Source organism: Tachysurus fulvidraco, chromosome 6 (assembly GCF_022655615.1).
Source record: "Tachysurus fulvidraco isolate hzauxx_2018 chromosome 6, HZAU_PFXX_2.0, whole genome shotgun sequence".
Lineage (NCBI taxonomy): Eukaryota > Metazoa > Chordata > Actinopteri > Siluriformes > Bagridae > Tachysurus > Tachysurus fulvidraco.
The window spans coordinates 16,697,680-16,714,345 of NC_062523.1; the positions used below are offsets into that span (position 1 = coordinate 16,697,680).

At 38.4% G+C, this 16,666-nt stretch overlaps 4 protein-coding genes across 6 annotated transcripts; all 4 read right to left on the reverse strand.

The window, feature by feature from the left end:
* Positions 1-244: 244 nt before the first annotated feature.
* Positions 245-3,106, reverse strand: rgcc (regulator of cell cycle). 2 transcript variants are annotated; one of them, XM_027164094.2, is made up of 5 exons: positions 2,942-3,106; positions 2,649-2,822; positions 1,273-1,377; positions 1,046-1,108; positions 245-661 (listed from the first exon to the last, which is right to left on the reverse strand). In XM_027164094.2, the coding sequence occupies exons 1-5, from the start codon at positions 2,961-2,963 to the stop codon at positions 654-656; spliced, it is 372 nt and encodes a 123-aa protein (XP_027019895.1). In that variant the 5' UTR covers positions 2,964-3,106; the 3' UTR covers positions 245-653. The 2 variants fall into 2 exon arrangements, with proteins under 2 accessions (XP_027019895.1, XP_027019894.1); XM_027164093.2 differs by having other exon boundaries at positions 2,936-3,095.
* Positions 3,107-4,382: 1,276 nt separating this feature from the next.
* zgc:101559 (Ras-related protein Rab-33B-like) lies at positions 4,383-10,932 on the reverse strand. The gene is made up of 2 exons (XM_027164693.2): positions 10,641-10,932; positions 4,383-6,567 (listed from the first exon to the last, which is right to left on the reverse strand). Exons 1-2 carry the CDS (start codon positions 10,890-10,892, stop codon positions 6,127-6,129), a joined length of 693 nt encoding a protein of 230 aa, XP_027020494.1. The 5' UTR covers positions 10,893-10,932; the 3' UTR covers positions 4,383-6,126.
* Positions 10,933-11,060: 128 nt separating this feature from the next.
* Positions 11,061-13,861, reverse strand: kbtbd7 (kelch repeat and BTB (POZ) domain containing 7). The gene has a single exon (XM_027164688.2). The coding sequence runs from the start codon at positions 13,562-13,564 to the stop codon at positions 11,690-11,692; it is 1,875 nt and encodes a 624-aa protein (XP_027020489.1). The 5' UTR covers positions 13,565-13,861; the 3' UTR covers positions 11,061-11,689.
* Positions 13,862-14,109: 248 nt separating this feature from the next.
* On the reverse strand, positions 14,110-16,430 carry wu:fc50b12 (uncharacterized protein LOC103911624 homolog). Of its 2 annotated transcripts, none has more exons than XM_047815167.1 (4): positions 15,584-16,430; positions 15,314-15,372; positions 15,062-15,225; positions 14,110-14,968 (listed from the first exon to the last, which is right to left on the reverse strand). In XM_047815167.1, the coding sequence occupies exons 2-4, from the start codon at positions 15,332-15,334 to the stop codon at positions 14,734-14,736; spliced, it is 420 nt and encodes a 139-aa protein (XP_047671123.1). In that variant the 5' UTR covers positions 15,335-15,372; positions 15,584-16,430; the 3' UTR covers positions 14,110-14,733. The 2 variants fall into 2 exon arrangements, with proteins under 2 accessions (XP_047671123.1, XP_047671122.1); XM_047815166.1 differs by having other exon boundaries at positions 14,111-14,968; positions 15,314-15,375; positions 15,584-16,429.
* Between the last annotated feature and the right edge of the window lie 236 nt (positions 16,431-16,666).

Sequence of the window (16,666 nt, forward strand, 5' to 3'; positions counted from 1 at the left end):
TGCAGGACAACTGCTCACAAGCTGAGACCCCTCCTGTGTGGTAAACCATCTACAGACTGCCTACAGTCCATGGCTAATTTAATTAACTGCACTGAATGACTCAGAACAGCTCTACTCAACAAACTCCAATATTGTATATACAGCATCAATTTTTACATGAGCAACTATCTGAAATTTTGCTTGGGGGGGGGGTGTTCTGATCAGCGAAAACTGAAGAAAAACAGAACAACGCACAAGGACACACTTAAAAGTCACAGTTTTTCATTTTAATTTCAGGTAGTCATATTAAGTACACTTAATGATGCTTTCCAGTTTTGAATTAAGTGTGCATTTCTGTTAAGCTTAATTAATAACGCAATATCTTAAATGCAAAAGCTTCTTATAACAAAGGGATAGACTTTGAAACAATTACTATTTACATAAAAATACAAAAATATATATTCACAAAAGACTGATAAAATTTACATTAACCAGCTCTACATTATTACAAATTCTTACAAATAATAATTTCTATAAAAAGCCATTTAAATAATCTTCCAGATCAAGTCTTCCAGAGGAAGCACAATGAGTCCTTATAGTGTAGGTGTTTACGAATGTAACAGAGAGATGTTGTCATCATGGTGTTGGTGCCCGTGACTGCTTGCTCTTTCAGGTCACATGCCTAGAGAAGAAAGTACACAGAGGCCACAGTTAGTGAAGCTCCAATGGTTATTAGCTGTAAAGGTTTTTCTTAGGTTTCGAGGTTTGCTTTGAATAAACAATCATGCTTGTGAGGATTGTGGTCTTACAAAACCTCAACTGTCTATCATTCTGTAACTGTGCCGTTCAGTTACGAGCGGCGAAACAAAACAACATGTACAGTGTAACAGTGCAAAGCCTTTCCATGAAGCCTTTCCCCTTACTGAAATTTACAGTGTTCATTCCGTATATTAAACACACGTTTCATCTCTGAGACGTCACCTTCAAAAACAACAGAGCTCCACTGATTCAGTGACGTATGTATAGTTTCATAGATCACGCCCTCATTTAGCATTGAATCACTTACTTGCTAATGTCTTATCAAGGTCAGCGATGAAATCTTCCAGTTCCTTTGTGTCACCAAGTTTTGCTGTAATGAGCATATCATCGAATGAGTCAAAATATAATAGGCGTTTATATATCACCTGTTCTTAAATTGAGACTAAATAAAAATGACAATTTACTTGCTCTATTTATTCATAAAGTCGGTCTGAATCAGAAACACTGGACAAATGTAAACATTTAGGCACTCACGTTTGGGTGATGATACTGAAGGGCTGGTTGGTGAAGGCAAGAACACGGGAGAGTTGAGCCTCTCGTCACTAAAGCTGAAGCTGTTTCTGTTGAGAGACTCTGCACCTGTTCCAGAGAGACAGAGAACATGAGAGTGACCAAAAACATTCGACTGCAATTCCTTCCTGTGCATCACATTTTAGAATCCCAACCACATGCAAGATAACTGAAAGTCAAAGGCCCCAGTGAGCAAGGTCTTTTCAGTGTGAGAAACAGCACTCCCGTAACTTCATATTTATCTATTCTTATCCCCGCTCAGAGTGCACACACAGGCATGTTGCTACAGGAAGTGTGCGATGCGTTTGGTTTTGATCCTGTGTGTTAGGCTCCACCGAGTCCTGTGTTTTCTCTCTCATTCGCACCACAGCTTTAAAACAGAAGCAGAAGTACCACAGAAGCACAGATCACCTGCATTCCATGCTGTGTAGTGAAGAACTGACAGTGACATAATGATGGCTTTGATTTTGCCTAGAGATATTTTGGCCAGTCACAAAATTTGACTACATTTTCAAGGATGTAATGTGATGAAAAGTTATTCAATGCAAATAATATGCATTAATTTACATGAAGGAATGTGGCTCAGAAATGTGTGCATATTTATTGTAGAACCTATTTGGTTATGAAGCTATAGAAGACTCTTTAGCTGTAGTTAAATTCATTTGGTAAATGCTTTTATCTAGAGTGACCTCCCTCCAGTTCAATGTTACTAAGCACTTAATGACTCTGTAAGGATTCATAAACGGAAAATACTAAATATCAACGGCTGGAGTTTAGTCAGTATCTATGTTTGACACATTTAAAACCCATGTTAGGAATGTTCTAGACAATAAATGCCACTGTAGAGAAACATTATAAAGTGTTGTCCTAGATACACTTTGTCTTTTTTGTAAGGTTATGCATTAAATAAATACTTTGTTTTATGGCTCCTTACATTGCACATTACTTTCCATGTATCAGAAACCCCAACATCAGCACTGACAATTAACCCTGTCAGGTTTCAGAAATCTTCAGATGCAGCCTTGTCATGTCATGTGCCTTTACAGTTTAGTGCCAGAGTTCATAACCATACATACAGATGCAAGTTTGAGGCTTTAAAAAGCACGTGACTTTAAGAGGTTACTACTATTAGACACATGACATGATCCGGATGTCCTTCGTGTAGTATTAGTGATCGCAATCATATTGAATATAGTTATTATTAAATGTGAGCTCCCAGCTCTCTCTCTCTCTCTCTCTCTCTCTCTCTCTCTCTCTCACTCTCTCACACACACACACACACACACACACACACACACACACACACACACACACACACACACACACACACACACACTCACTGTCTGAGTCGCTGATGCCGCTGTCGCTGACGCTCGCGCTGCTCCGCCTCTTCATAGTCTTTAAGTGTTCGTCATATCGGAAATGTCTCTTCTCTAAAGGCGACGTGAAATCCTCAATGACCGCGTCGAACTCGCACAGCACCGCGTTCAGGTCGTCGTCACCCTCAGGGAAGCCTGAAAGAGTGGAATTTTAAACGTGACATTCTGCAGTATGACACAAACACAAACCCTCAGGATTTACCTGTACAGGTAAACTAGCTGTTTCTGAAGCATGAAGGAGAACTTACACTTACTCTGACACTTTGGTGACTTCATTCCGGTGTCGTATCCCAGCACAAGCCTAAATTATTCCGAAAGTGTGTAAAGGCTCGTGTTCGTTCTCTCTCTCTCTCTCTCTCTCTCTCTCTCTCTCTCTCTCTCTCTCTCTCTCTCATGACTGAGGAGCGCGACTTTGCTTTTAAATATTCCCCGTCTGCTCCAGGGGGCGTGTCCGGGGGCGGAGTCAGCGCAGCAGCGCTCGTGGCTACGTGCCATGCTGCATAGGCTTCTGCTGTACTAATGAGCGACACACACCCTAGCATTTAGAACTTACTATTAAACTGCTATCGGTCGCCATGCTTTTTTTAGCTTTCCGACTCAGTTACACCGATTGGCGTCATCCCTGTTAAACCATGTGTTTGTAAACAGCAGAAGCACATGACTTTAACACATTTCCTATTTATTTTTAACCATGCTTATACCATTAGTGTACTTGAATCATTTCCCATTTTCATCACCCACTCTATGTTTAGCACCTTCACCTTCTTCTGCTGTCCCTCTGAGGGACACCTAAAGGCTAAACATGCAACTTTACAACACAGTTTTTTTCAGTAAATGTTTCTCTGATTTAGTCATCCATAGTATGTTTATATAGCCTGTCTATTTCAGCCATAAAGCTTTTTATTCTTCATGTCAACACCTGATGCCCTCAATTGTAACAAGAACAAATCATTTGAGAACTGCTGCTGTAGACTATATACAGTTACCTTTTTAAATACAGATCTGTAAAATTCACCAACACAACACATGCAGAGATGTGGTCGATTTTGCATAACACTCTGTGAAAAGCATTAATAAAACTTTAGTAAAACCGCTCCAAAGATGTGAGATGTTTGTTGTAAATGTTGAGTTTGTAGCGACACCTGGTGGTCAAGATCAAAAATTACACGCTGGTTTTAGTACTTGCATGGACGAACGTAAGCAGCTTTTTAATAAACTGAATTGGTTGTCTAATGTACGTGTCTGTGTTGATCTGCACATTTAACTGTAAATATCAGAAAATGAAAAGTGAAACTCTAATCTATTATGTCATATTCAACTTTAGTTGAAATATCTTCAGTGTACAGCAACTACAACCTTGTGTTCCAACACTAGGAGGGGATTAGATGTTGTGCAAATTTATTTCCATAATAATTGTTTATTATAATATGTTTTAATATGTATTATATATGTATATATATGTATATATATATATATAATTACATAATTATAATTTGTTGAAGATTAGAAATTCTGTGTAAACATGTTCTAAAATATATATATATATATTTTAGAACATGTTTACACAGAATTTCTAATCTTCAACAAATTCCTATATACATGTATTCAGACATTGTTAATTGAATGCTGTGACATTATTTCTACAGCCATTGTAATGCAATGTTTGTATTTATTATTCATAAGAATATGATACATAACACATAATAATATTCATGCCCAATTGTCATCAAAAGAAATAGCAAAATAAACAGGAAACTATATATATTTAATTTATTTTATGTATTGACTAAAGCATTTAAGTCTGTTTTATTGCATAAATCACAACAAAAAACCATGGGTTATACAAAACAGAGCATTTTGTTTATATTACTAAAAACATCCTAAAATGACAAAAACAAAAACGGATTATTTTCATTGAATTACAGAAGCTTTCGCACTCAGGATTCAGAATCATGTATTTTTTTTTCTCAAATAACACCATGCGTTCACATGAACTAATAGACCTTGTGCTGATGATTTTATAACCATTTAAATAAATGATTTAAACAAGTTTGTTGTGTAGTTACAGTCATATGAAATGACATCAGCAGCAACAGAGGCATCATTTTAGGAAATTACTAACTTAAGAGAAGACTAAGTGTGCAGTCACATTACAAACCTTAACGTTCAGATCCAATCGTGCTGCCTTTAAGGTTCATATTTGCATCCAAAGTGCCTTATATCTCAGTGTGAACAATCAATAACGATTCACAGAAACATCACATTCTTCAAACACAACCAATTACAAGCTTATAACACAAAAACAGTTCCTTATCAGCTGTTCAGGATTAAGGCGAGAAGGTAAAAATTGGTCAAGATGGACTTTTAAAGAATGAATAAAAATTTTGGTTCACACAGCTCAGAACAAATGTGGGTGGAAAAAACATCTGGGAAGACAGTAACTTTTGTCTCTGAGGTTATTGCTCATTTTTGCCCCTAGTGGAACAGAAACTAGCTCTTTTTTTTAATCTTTCAATTCTATAAGGCAATTTTAAACTAAGAGTCTGTTTTTTTAATTCGCATGGTGGGAGGGATTAGTTCATTAATCAAGCTGTGCTGTGAGTATAATCCATGTAAAGAGCAAGCTTTGAGAATATTTTAATGGCATTCTTCATTCTAAACTACTGTATAAAACCAGCAAGCTGGTATTATTCACTGATACAACTGTGATCAATCTACTAAATTTCACTATATAGTGTTGACTGACATCAGTTTAACTCTATGAAATAGTGTAATTAATCAAAAATCCATAGTTAGCATGGTTTCAATCATGCAAGATAATCAGAGCAAATTTTCTTAAGTACCATTGAACAGATGCAGCTCATTCATGTAAAATAGTGATTATTTATAAATAGGGATGAATTATGAAGTGTTCAAATATCTGTAATATATAGTGTGTTATCAACAAATAATTAACACACTCAGTTGGTTCCCATTTGATCTCCTGAAATATCACTTTAAAATTGCTGAATTATGGCTCAGATAAATTTTCACAACATTAAGTGACAACAAACATGAACACAAATGCAACATTTTCACACACAGCAACTCAAGTTTGCTTAGCATGGATATGTGAAATATTAACAATAAGTGATATGCTTGACAGTATGTTTTCTTCATCGAAGGCATTTTTAATATAACTCAAATGTAAGTATTTGATCATTTTCTTTAGCAAACCTTTTGCAGTTGTTTGCTTCATTAATACTGCCATGTTGTTCCTCTTAATCACTGTACTGATTTATTGGTAAGCACTAATACTGGCTTCTCTTTGATAATTACACATAGTTAATAATGCAAGCCCTTTCCATTCCATTGAAGAACAGCAAAACTTTCAAAATCTAGCATGACCATTTTTCCATATCATCATCATTTGAACTGGGTTATACAAGGCCACAGTCTTTCAGCAGTAACAGAGCTTCTTCTCTTCCTGCTCACTGGTCAGAGGTGTTGCAATGCTTCCACTTAGTTGTTTCAGCCTCAGAGGCTTGTGATTCTTCAGCTTGTGGGCCAGGGTGAGGAAAATGGCGTCCACATGCTCCTTCTCAGCAGGGTCCTTGGCAGACGTCTCAAAGAGGGGGAAATTATAGCTATCAGCTAGCCGCTGAGCCAGTGAGGTGGGAACCTCTCCTCTTCCTAAGTCACATTTGTTCCCCACTAAGATGTGGGGCACGTTCAGTGGAACTGAGTGCCGCCTACACTCCTCAATCCACTCGGGCAGACTTTCGAAGGATGCCAGGTTGCTTACATCATAAACAAAGATCACAGCGTGAACGCTGCGGTAGTAATGATCCACCATACTCTTTCTGAATCGCTCCTGTCCTGCTGTATCCCAAATCTGCAACTAAAAGCAAACATACTGTTTGAATCAGATTCCTAAAATAATCACACCTCAAACTTACTGTTAAACGGTAGCATGACCTTCATTCCAACTAGTTGTGATGATTTTAATGACAACACAATGCGTTGGGGAAACTGGGGCCTACTGTTAAACATACATTAGTCAAGACTAAAACTAGTGGTAAAGAAAGATTTTTTCACTTCTTGAACCCACCTCCCAGTCCTGCTCCTGTATACAAAGCCAACAGAGTTTAGTTACCAAGTATTGCTATGCCATCGATTTTAAATATTGATATATGCTGTTTATTAAGTGTGTAGTATGAAGTACGGTGCATAAGTACACTCATCATCCACTTTCCAGGATCACCTGTATACCTACATGTGCTGAAAACCATTCAGTTGTCTAATGTTTTTCGCCCCACACAATTCTGTGCAGAGTGTTGATAGAGAATGTTCTGTGAAATTCCTAGTATATGAGCAGGTTCTGAAATAAACCAGTCCATCTGGTACTGACATCCATGTCATGTCTAAATTATTTTAGAGTGCATTTTCCCCTCTGTGAGGTTTGATCTGAATGTACACTGAAGTATCGACCTGTATCCGTGTGATTTTATGCACTGTGTTGCCGTCACGTGATTGACATAAATGTAATGCTGCTGCAGGAAGACTCCAAAGTATCTTTGCTTTTCTTTGTAATGAGGGCAAAGGAATTTTTAAACTGTCTGTCACTACTGAAGTTCGATAACTAACATACATTTCTATGAAGGAGGTTCATTAAAAGCTCATAAACTTACATGACTGAGTGAAATAAAAAATGTATGTGCTTCATTTGTTCTAGAATGTCAGGCATTTGCATTCTTCTATACCGATTACATTTACACACGAGTCTATTAAATGACTGTAGTCTGCTATAAACTCTGACAAAAGTCTTGTCAACAAAAGATGTAGGAACAACAAATAATAACTTGACTTCTAGTCTATCATTTGGAATCAGAGGTGGCTTATATGAAAGGCAAAGGCCTCTAGATTAAGCTTCTTTTTTTTTTTTTTTACCAAAATAAAATCTTATCATGCCTTGATTTTTAATTATTTAATTAGGACAGAAAGGTCAGACTTTACTTAGACAAAAGTCTTGTCACTTAACAGAAACAGTGTACAGTACAGAACACAAAGTCATGGTGCAGTGGAAAAATAATTAATATTAATATGACTCCCATGAGCTTGGAGGACTGCATCCATTCTTCTTGGCAATGACTCAAATAACATCAATAAAGTCATCTGGAATGGCAAAGAAAGCATTGTTGCAGGACTCCCAGAGTTCAACAGGATTCTTTAGTTTCATCTTTAATGCCTCCTCCTTCATCTTACCCCAGACATGCTCAATAATGTTCATGCCTGGTGACTGGGTTGGCCAATCCTGGCACACCCTGCCTCTTTTCCCCCGGAAAGAACCAGGTGCTGGTTCAGAGCTAGCACTAGTTCTGGTTCAAAGTTGGTTCCACTGGCGAAACTTCTAAGAACCAGTTTGCCTTTCCACCGGCTAGAGAGCCATCACAGCGCCGAGTGTGACGTGTCACGTGTCCCAGCAACGTTAGCGCAGCAGCGGCAAACACAAACACAACAACAATGGCGGATGTTGCTTTCCTGTTAATGCTCATGGCTTTGCGAACCTACATTGGCATCCAAACGCATGGGTAATCTGTATAAACGGAGGTTGTAATCGATAAAGTACATAATGTTATTTTATCGTTAACACAAAAAAACGTTAGCCTTAGCATGTAGCTATCTAATATCATTTGTGCTGATAATGTATCATATCGTGGTAAAGTAAAAGTGTATTAAACATTAGTATACATAAGGTACATTATCAAATGCGCTAACAGTAGCCCCGCCCCAAGCGGTTCTTAAGTCTAGACCAGCAACGTTTTGGTGCTACTTAAGAACCACTTTTCCTGGTTCGGAGCCGGTGCTTTGGCGGTCGAAACAGAAAGAACTGGTTCTAAATTAGGCTCTGGCTCCGAACCAGCACTCGAACTGCCTCGGTGGAAAAGGGGCACTTTGACCTTCTTTGTTTTCAGGAACTTTGATGTGGAGGCTGAAGTATGAGAAGGAGCGCCATCCTGCTGAAGAATTTGCCCTCTCCTGTGGTATGTAATGGGCAGCAAAAATGTCTTCATACCTCAGGCTTTTGATGTTGCCATCCACTCTGCAGACCTCTCGCACGCCCTGATTTTTCCTCCACCAAACTTGACTGTTTTCTGTGTGAATCTTGGGTCCATGCGGGTTCCAAGAGGTCTTCTGCAGTATTTGCGATGACTGGGACGCTGTTCAATAGATGATTCATCGGAAAAATCAAACTTCTTCCACTTTTCCACAGTCCATCCTTCCTGCAGGCTGTGGGCTTTGGCAAATGCAATATGATTTTTAGTTGGCTTCTATTTAATGCTGTTTTCTGGTGACCAGTTGTTATGTAGCTCTGCTGCAGAAAAGTTGTCTTACGGGGTCTGCCTGACCTGGGCCTGTCATGAACTTCACTGGTTTCTTCCAATCTTTTTCTTATCCTCTCCATTTGACGTTTAGATACATTAAAGATGTCTGCCACCTCAGCAGGAGACTTGGTCTTCAGGCTCTTGATGATCAGCACTTTGGTCTGTGGTTGAATCTCTGACATGCTGTCAGAGGCCAGGATGCATTTCAAATGAAGGTTGGGTGTGCTGGGGTTCTTCTTCTACACGACTGGGACTGTGTTAATTACAGTATTTCTCACAGGTGACGCTCTAATCTGTGATTGGTTGAATCCTTCAAAGATGTGACGAGACTTTTGTCTAAGTAAAGTCTGACCTTTCTGTCCTAATTAAATAGTTAAAATCAAGGCATTTTATTTTGATTTTATTAAGATTTTATTTTAGTAAAATCAGCTTAATCTAGAGGCCTTTGCCTTTCATATAAGCCACTTCTGATTCCAAATGATCAACTAGAAGTCAAGTTATTATTTGTTCCTACAACTAGGATAGGTCACAAGACTTTTGTCAGGGTGTGTAAAGCAGATAGTTAAATAACTTTTAAAATGAGGTTTCCCAGCCATAAAATACACTCAAATGATTAGATATTTGAATATAATCATGTTTAACATGTTCAACATATATTCTAGGTTATTTGCACATTATCATCTAGTGCTTGCTAATATTCTGAACAGCAGCTATGTTAATTTCTCTCCACTGCTTCTCTCTTTCTACCCGTCCCGAGGCATCCATAAATTGTACCAGCTCCGACTGTCTTCCTTGCGACGAAGATGTTGGACCTCCAATAAAATGCGGCCAAATCTGTGAGAATCCTGAGTCATCTAGAGATTTACCAGCTCCAGTTAGACTCTGCTATACTAAAGAGGAGATCTAACTCCATGCGGTCTTGTCAACAATCTCCTCAAATACAAATACAACATTTGTCAGACTGTGTATTTACAATCACACCCTCCGGTGTCACCCACATGAGGATGAGGTTCCCCTTTGAGTCCTTTGGTTCCTGCAAGGTTTCTTCCTTTACCATCTAAGGGAGTTTTTCCTCCCTACAGTCACCCGAGTCACCTCAGACTTGCTCATTGGTGATAAATACAAACACATTTAAATATATCTAATATTAATCTTGAATTTTTGTATTATATTAATCTTCATAATAACCTTTTGTTTTATGTTTATGTTCTGTAAAGCTGCTTTGAAACAATGTCCATTGTTAAGAGCGCTATACAAATAAATGAATTTGAATTTAATTATTTCTACTAGCCAGAAAACCTTTAACAATGTACAATATGATCTCCAGGGCCCAAAACACCCAGTTTTATATTCTCTGTAAGATAAGTGGAGTTGATTAAGGCGTGTTAAATAACGTGTTATTGTTAAACTCTGAGGTAAACACACAGTAACGTCAAGAACATTCTGTAAAAGACACCACGACTGAGCAGTAATAACGTTGTAATAACGATGTTATAACACAGTAACCGCAGAATAACGGTTTAAAAAAAAGTGTCTTTTAGAACATGTTGTGTGGACAAACACCACACGATATAACTGTCTTTCTTACCTTGATATTTTCTCCATTCAGCTCCAGGGTCTTTTCTCTGAAGTCAACTCCGATTGTGGCTTCTGGGTTTTTAAGGAACTTAGCTTCACAGAACCTGTAGGTTAAACACGTTTTTCCAACATTCGAGTCCCCGATGACAATTATTTTAAACACCCTTGTTTGGAAACTGTCTTGAAACGAATCATTTGCGAGACTGTTTCTGTCCCAAACTGTAGCGGAATCAGGATTAGCGTTTTCGTCTCCAGCTGCCATAACAGTACGAGTTCCCGTGAAGTATCGCGAGAACACAAAGAGACGTCTGAAATGAGCGTGAGAACACATCCGACCAATCAGGAATCAGGGGATCACACACACACACACACACACACACACACACACACACACACACGATAAATAAGTTACAAGTGTGAAGTTGTAAAATAACTTGATTAGGGACAAACGTTTACATTGCAGAAATGAAACATTTTGGTTCGACATATAGGGTTGCAGAGTAATCAGGGAGGAAGGAATACACCGTGGATGAGCTGCCAGTTCATATGAGGACGCACAAACACTTCCACACTTAGCATTAGCATTGACAACCTTCATAATGAAATGTATTGGAAGGAAGGTGGGAAGAAAACACACACAACTCAGACATGGGAAAACATGAGGCATCCTTTCTACAGACATGCATCTTATAATATGTAATAAATAAAACTAAAACGTATAAGGTGTTTAATAACTCAAAAATATATTAACACTTGTGTTTATCTGTCAAATGTTGAGAAAACAATACACTTATTAGTGTAACAGCACCAAATTGGCAATATTAATCAGAAAAAATAATTTATCATCTTCTGATGTTCATTATCACAGTACCTTTTAACTCAATAATACTATATATATAAAAAAAACATGTAAATTCAAGTAAAAGCAAAAATTAAGTCACTTATTGCCAGCCACATATAGTATTATCAGGACAATTCTGCAGTTCTTATCGTCAGATGGAGTTTAAGACATTTTTGTCTCCTACAAAACAGCCATGAACAAACACTGAGATTTCCAGACTACCAATTCTCATCAGAAAAAGAGCTTGAGCTGCCAGAATCTGAGTCTGCATCAGTCAGTCCAAAGTCCCAGTCTACACTGGAGCCACTGTCATCATCCTCCTCAGTAATGAAGTTCTGTCCTGAACTAAGGCAAGCTGTATAAATGCGCGCAGAGAGACTTATCGAGCCAAATGAGGACCCGAACATGGTGACCACGTTTTTCCATGTGTCCCTAGAAGAATCATACTCATGTATGACAAGCCTGTTTTTGTTGTGATGGACAATGGCAAGAGTAAGCAGGAGCAGTTTGTTTTTGTGTTGTACCACTTGGTAGTTGAGAGCACTGCTATCGATGGGTATGTCTGCGATGCGTCTCCATTCCCCCCGGACTGGGTTATACACTTTCACTACTGGGATATCACAAAGGCAGATGATCTGATCCTGAAAGACACAGGCCTTGTGGAGCTTGTTGCGTTTTAAAGAGCCACGCTGAAGCCAATGGTTTCTCTTGGGCTCGTAGCACAATATTCTTCTCTTGTTCACTACATATAGTTGCTCATTGACTGTCACAACTTGCATCTTGCCTAAGGAATGGGGCAAAGGGGCGACAAACATCCACTGGTTCCTCTGAATGCTATAGCACTCAACCTCCTTGAGCCTGCCATCAGATACAGGGTCCCTGCCACCGAGAATGTACATGTGCCCACTGAGGTAGCCAATGTATGAATGCATTCTCCATAGCAGTCTTTCAGCCAGCTCCTGCCAGCAATTCAGCAAAGGATTATACACCCAGAAGTGCTTTGACAGGTGTGAGGCTATGTACAGGTTGTTTTCTGGTGTGGCACAGACTAAAAATGTTTCCATAGGAGAACGTTTAAAATTCTGATTGCTGAGATTTATGATAGGAGATGACATGGAGTAGATCTCTTCAGTGTAGGGATCATAACACATGAACGGTTCATTTGGTCGGCCAAAAAACAGAACCATTTCTTTTGCACTTTTACCAATTCTCTGTTTTGTATTGTTCATTGAAATCACACTGCTCTCTCCCGTACTAGCCAAATCTGGCAAACTCGGAAGGTGTTTTTTAATAAAAGGCTTTGATTTAAGGCTGTCTAAATAGAACCGGTCCTTCTCTGTGAACAGTGACCATCGGACACATTTAAGGATTTGCAACGCGTCCTCCGTTTCCAGAGGTAGATTATGTTCGATCCAGTGTATTGCAACCGCACACACTTTCCTCTCACAGTCAATATCGAGGGAATCCAAAGTGAGGATCTCTTTCATTTGTTTCATGTCCAGTTCACACAGCTCCTTTTCACTATCACTGAGCTGAGCAAAGTGCTTTGCTATGAAGACTTGAGCTTTGCTTTTCAGGTCCATGTTGTCAAAGGTGTCTGCAAATTTCAAGATCCCTGTACAGTTACACAGGTCCAGCCTTCTGGTCATGAAATCAGCACAGGCATGTCTGATGTACTCCACCTGCAGCATATTGGCAGCTGAATAGAGCTTTTGCACGTTGGCTTCAGTGATGGTCACTTTGCCTGTGTAGCAGTAATCAACAATAAGCGCCATGGACTCTGCATCCACGTCGTGAATTGTAATCTTACTCTGAGTGCTTTCGTACAGTCCTCCTGTAAACATACTCCTAAAATATGGACTGGCTGCTGCCAGAATATTACGGTTACACTGGAAAAACGTCCGTGTCTCTGTTATAGAGGAGCATCCTGACGTGTCCTGTCCTGCTTCCACTTCAATACTAACATCAACCAGAAGTTGGGAGTCGTAAAACATTTTCAGTTCTCTCATCAAATTCCGTGCATGGCTTAAATCCTCGAGCTCTTCCGGACCACTAAAACAGTTTACTGTAGCCATTTGGAGCTTATACGACATCCAGTTATCTCAGAGCAACAATAACAACAACGTCCACAATATTTGTAGATTCTGACTCTGAACCGATTCCCCCGCTGTCGCCGGTTTAGGATTCAGCTTTCTCATTCATTCACATTCCCAGCTGTGACACTATAACAAGCTCTCAAAGCTAGAAAGAGACAATGTTTATTTTTCTTACAGCGCAGCCAAATAAATCGAATCAAAACGAGGTTCTGGTGACGGCGGCGTTACATTTTTCATTATAACCGAGAAAAACGAGCCGCTTGTCGGTTGACTCATCTTGGTCTTTAGATAGCGTCAAACATGGTTGCCAGGTATGTACAGCAAACGTATTTCATTTATTATAGCCTCAATCCCAAATGGTGATGATCCTTTTCCCAGTAAGTAACTAATTTAAAAACCCAGCATATGATTGACTTTTATTGTTCAATGTCATGTGCAAAATTATTGTAATGTAACACATTTGTCTATAAATATGATATCTACAAATGTCATGATTATATATTGGCATAAAATATTAGCTTAATATTACTTGCTGTATTAATATTTGTGTGAGCCTGATATACGATTCGGGTATAAATAAATGTCGTAGTTTATTCAAAACGCCCAATCTTCACAATGGAATAATAATAATAATAAAAGCAACCCATGAGCATTTGTATTATTCCCCCTACTATGAGGGAATTTCAGGGTCATGGCAACACATCCAACATGGAAGCACACGATGCTGATTGGCTACACACAGTAAGCACTGTGTCATCGGGTTTGGTTGACTCGACCAATCGTTATTCGGGCATTTTAATCAATCAATAGAAACAATAGTAAGAAATAGATATTGCATTAATAATTTAGTCGACCAACGTGTTGGTCTTTTTACCGTATGTTATTGGATAGGAAATAGCTGTACAAATAGCTGTAGCCTAATTATTATCACGTGGCCTGGTTTGTGTATTTACTTGTTTAGTTACCAGTGAGTTTAAAATAATCTATTAAAATCCTGGAATTCATGCAAGATTACTGTTTTAAATATATTTAGTACACAATACAAAAGCTAAAACTATGCAAAGTTAAAACTGCAATAATATAATTAACAACCTTCAATCCTTAAAAAAAAAATCTCCAGAACATCCAAGAGCTGAATTGTGTATTATTCTTTAACAGCAATGATATTAGTTGTAACTGCGATTAAGCTCATTAATTCTCCTCAGACCCTCCTTGTTATCTATTGTCTTGTGAACAGTTATGAGAAAGGGGAAGGCTTTAGGCAGTTCAACCCTCCGGCTGAGTTTCTGATGGCCCCAGTGAAGACAGCGCAGTCTCTCAGCCAGGTCTCTACGTCCAGCACGCTCTAGTCCATCCTGCAGCATTTTAGTCTTATTAGGCTTATCCCAACACCTCTCGTACCTGTGAGATAAAACCACCTGCATAAAATAATACAGCTTTCAAATTTCAATAACAGTTTGTTAGTTAACAGATTCTGTTAATAGTTTTACCTACCAGGACTCCAACATGCACTTGGCCTGATCCCTCTTCTCCTTCGATGTGGCGTGAAACTGCCTGACTTCAGTTCTTGTGAAGCCCAGCTCATATGCAAGAACTGGCCACTCAAAGCCAAGCTGTTTTGAGATGTCCTGTATAGACTTCATGTTGATCACAGCATCCTGGGAGACACAAGTTTTGTATCAAATTTACATCTGCACTTCACTATTAATTTCTCCCTTAATTTTCAGTCGTCTTTACACAGCTCACCTCTTGAGCTTTGCTTGGCATTTTGTCTTTTTATCCACGTGGTTCCTTGCTTCCAGTTCCTGCTGATCCATTATTTTTCAATGAACAATAACAAAAGTCAGCTGCTCTGCTGTCGTAATATTATCAATACACTTGTCACATGTTTCAATTCCATTCTGTTGCATTAGCAGTTTGAAATATTATCATTAAATAAAAAGACACACATTAAACACATTTTTAAAATTCTGAAATTATATGTATTAGCGAAAGAGAATTTGTTGAAGCACTTACTTTTGTAGCTGTATATCAGTCAGTGATGATTTTGCACTGGCTTGGATTCACCATGGAGATTGTCCAATACAAATCTGCTCTGTTAGAAATTAAGGTTACATTTAAGCTGTGTTCAGCCAGTCATGGCTATTGCTATGCCATGTGACTCTCATTTTCATTGTACATTTTTGAACAAAAGGCTGGAAATAAAAGTCCTTACAAATAGCTCAATCCCAGATGTACAAAATGATCTGTATCTCAGGTTCAGGATGGTGTACCAAGACTTCATTAGATGATTAGACTAATGCTTATAATTAGATGATAAGGGGGCAGGGAAAAGCACAACAACACAAGTAGTACAAGAAAAAAGATATTGAAAATGATGTTGCACACAGCTCTTTTGGTAATTCCCCTTAGCTCAAAAGCAACAATACGTCTGAATTATCACACGGTACATGAACAGAGAGAGAGAGAGAGAGAGAGCTGTATGTCCTCAAATACAACCAAAGCTTAAATCTCCTAAAATCCAAGCCTTCATTGCTTTAGTATTCTTCCCTGTCACATCTGCACTCATGTAACTCACCTCTTTAAACTTAATAACCATGATCTCAGAATCTTTTATAGCAATCCAGTGTACAATTGATTATATATACTTCTGATAATGCTTATGCACCTGTGTAGTGTTTATACCAGGACTAATCCATTTAGTTCCTAGGACATTCTCAGCTATGTAAATGTAAATAATGCCAGGTTGTCACTTTTATTAGATCATTGCATTGTGAAATATTTTTTTTCCAACTAACACTTAATAAAGATCCATCTTACAGTATGATTCCAGCTGAACATATACCTGTTTAAACTGTTAAAAACTATATGTAAACTTGTAAACAATTTACCAAACGTCCAGAATTGGCATTCTAAAAATATTTCCCAGGGAACATACACATGTTCTTCCTCATTTTCCTGCTTATGACAATATATCCTGCCTACTACTACTCAGTAGTAGTAATCAAAATAATCAAAGTCTATTCCAAATGATCAAAAGTGTATTCCACATATAAGGCTTGGACATAGTGCCATCTACAGACAAACAGTGTAGCAATT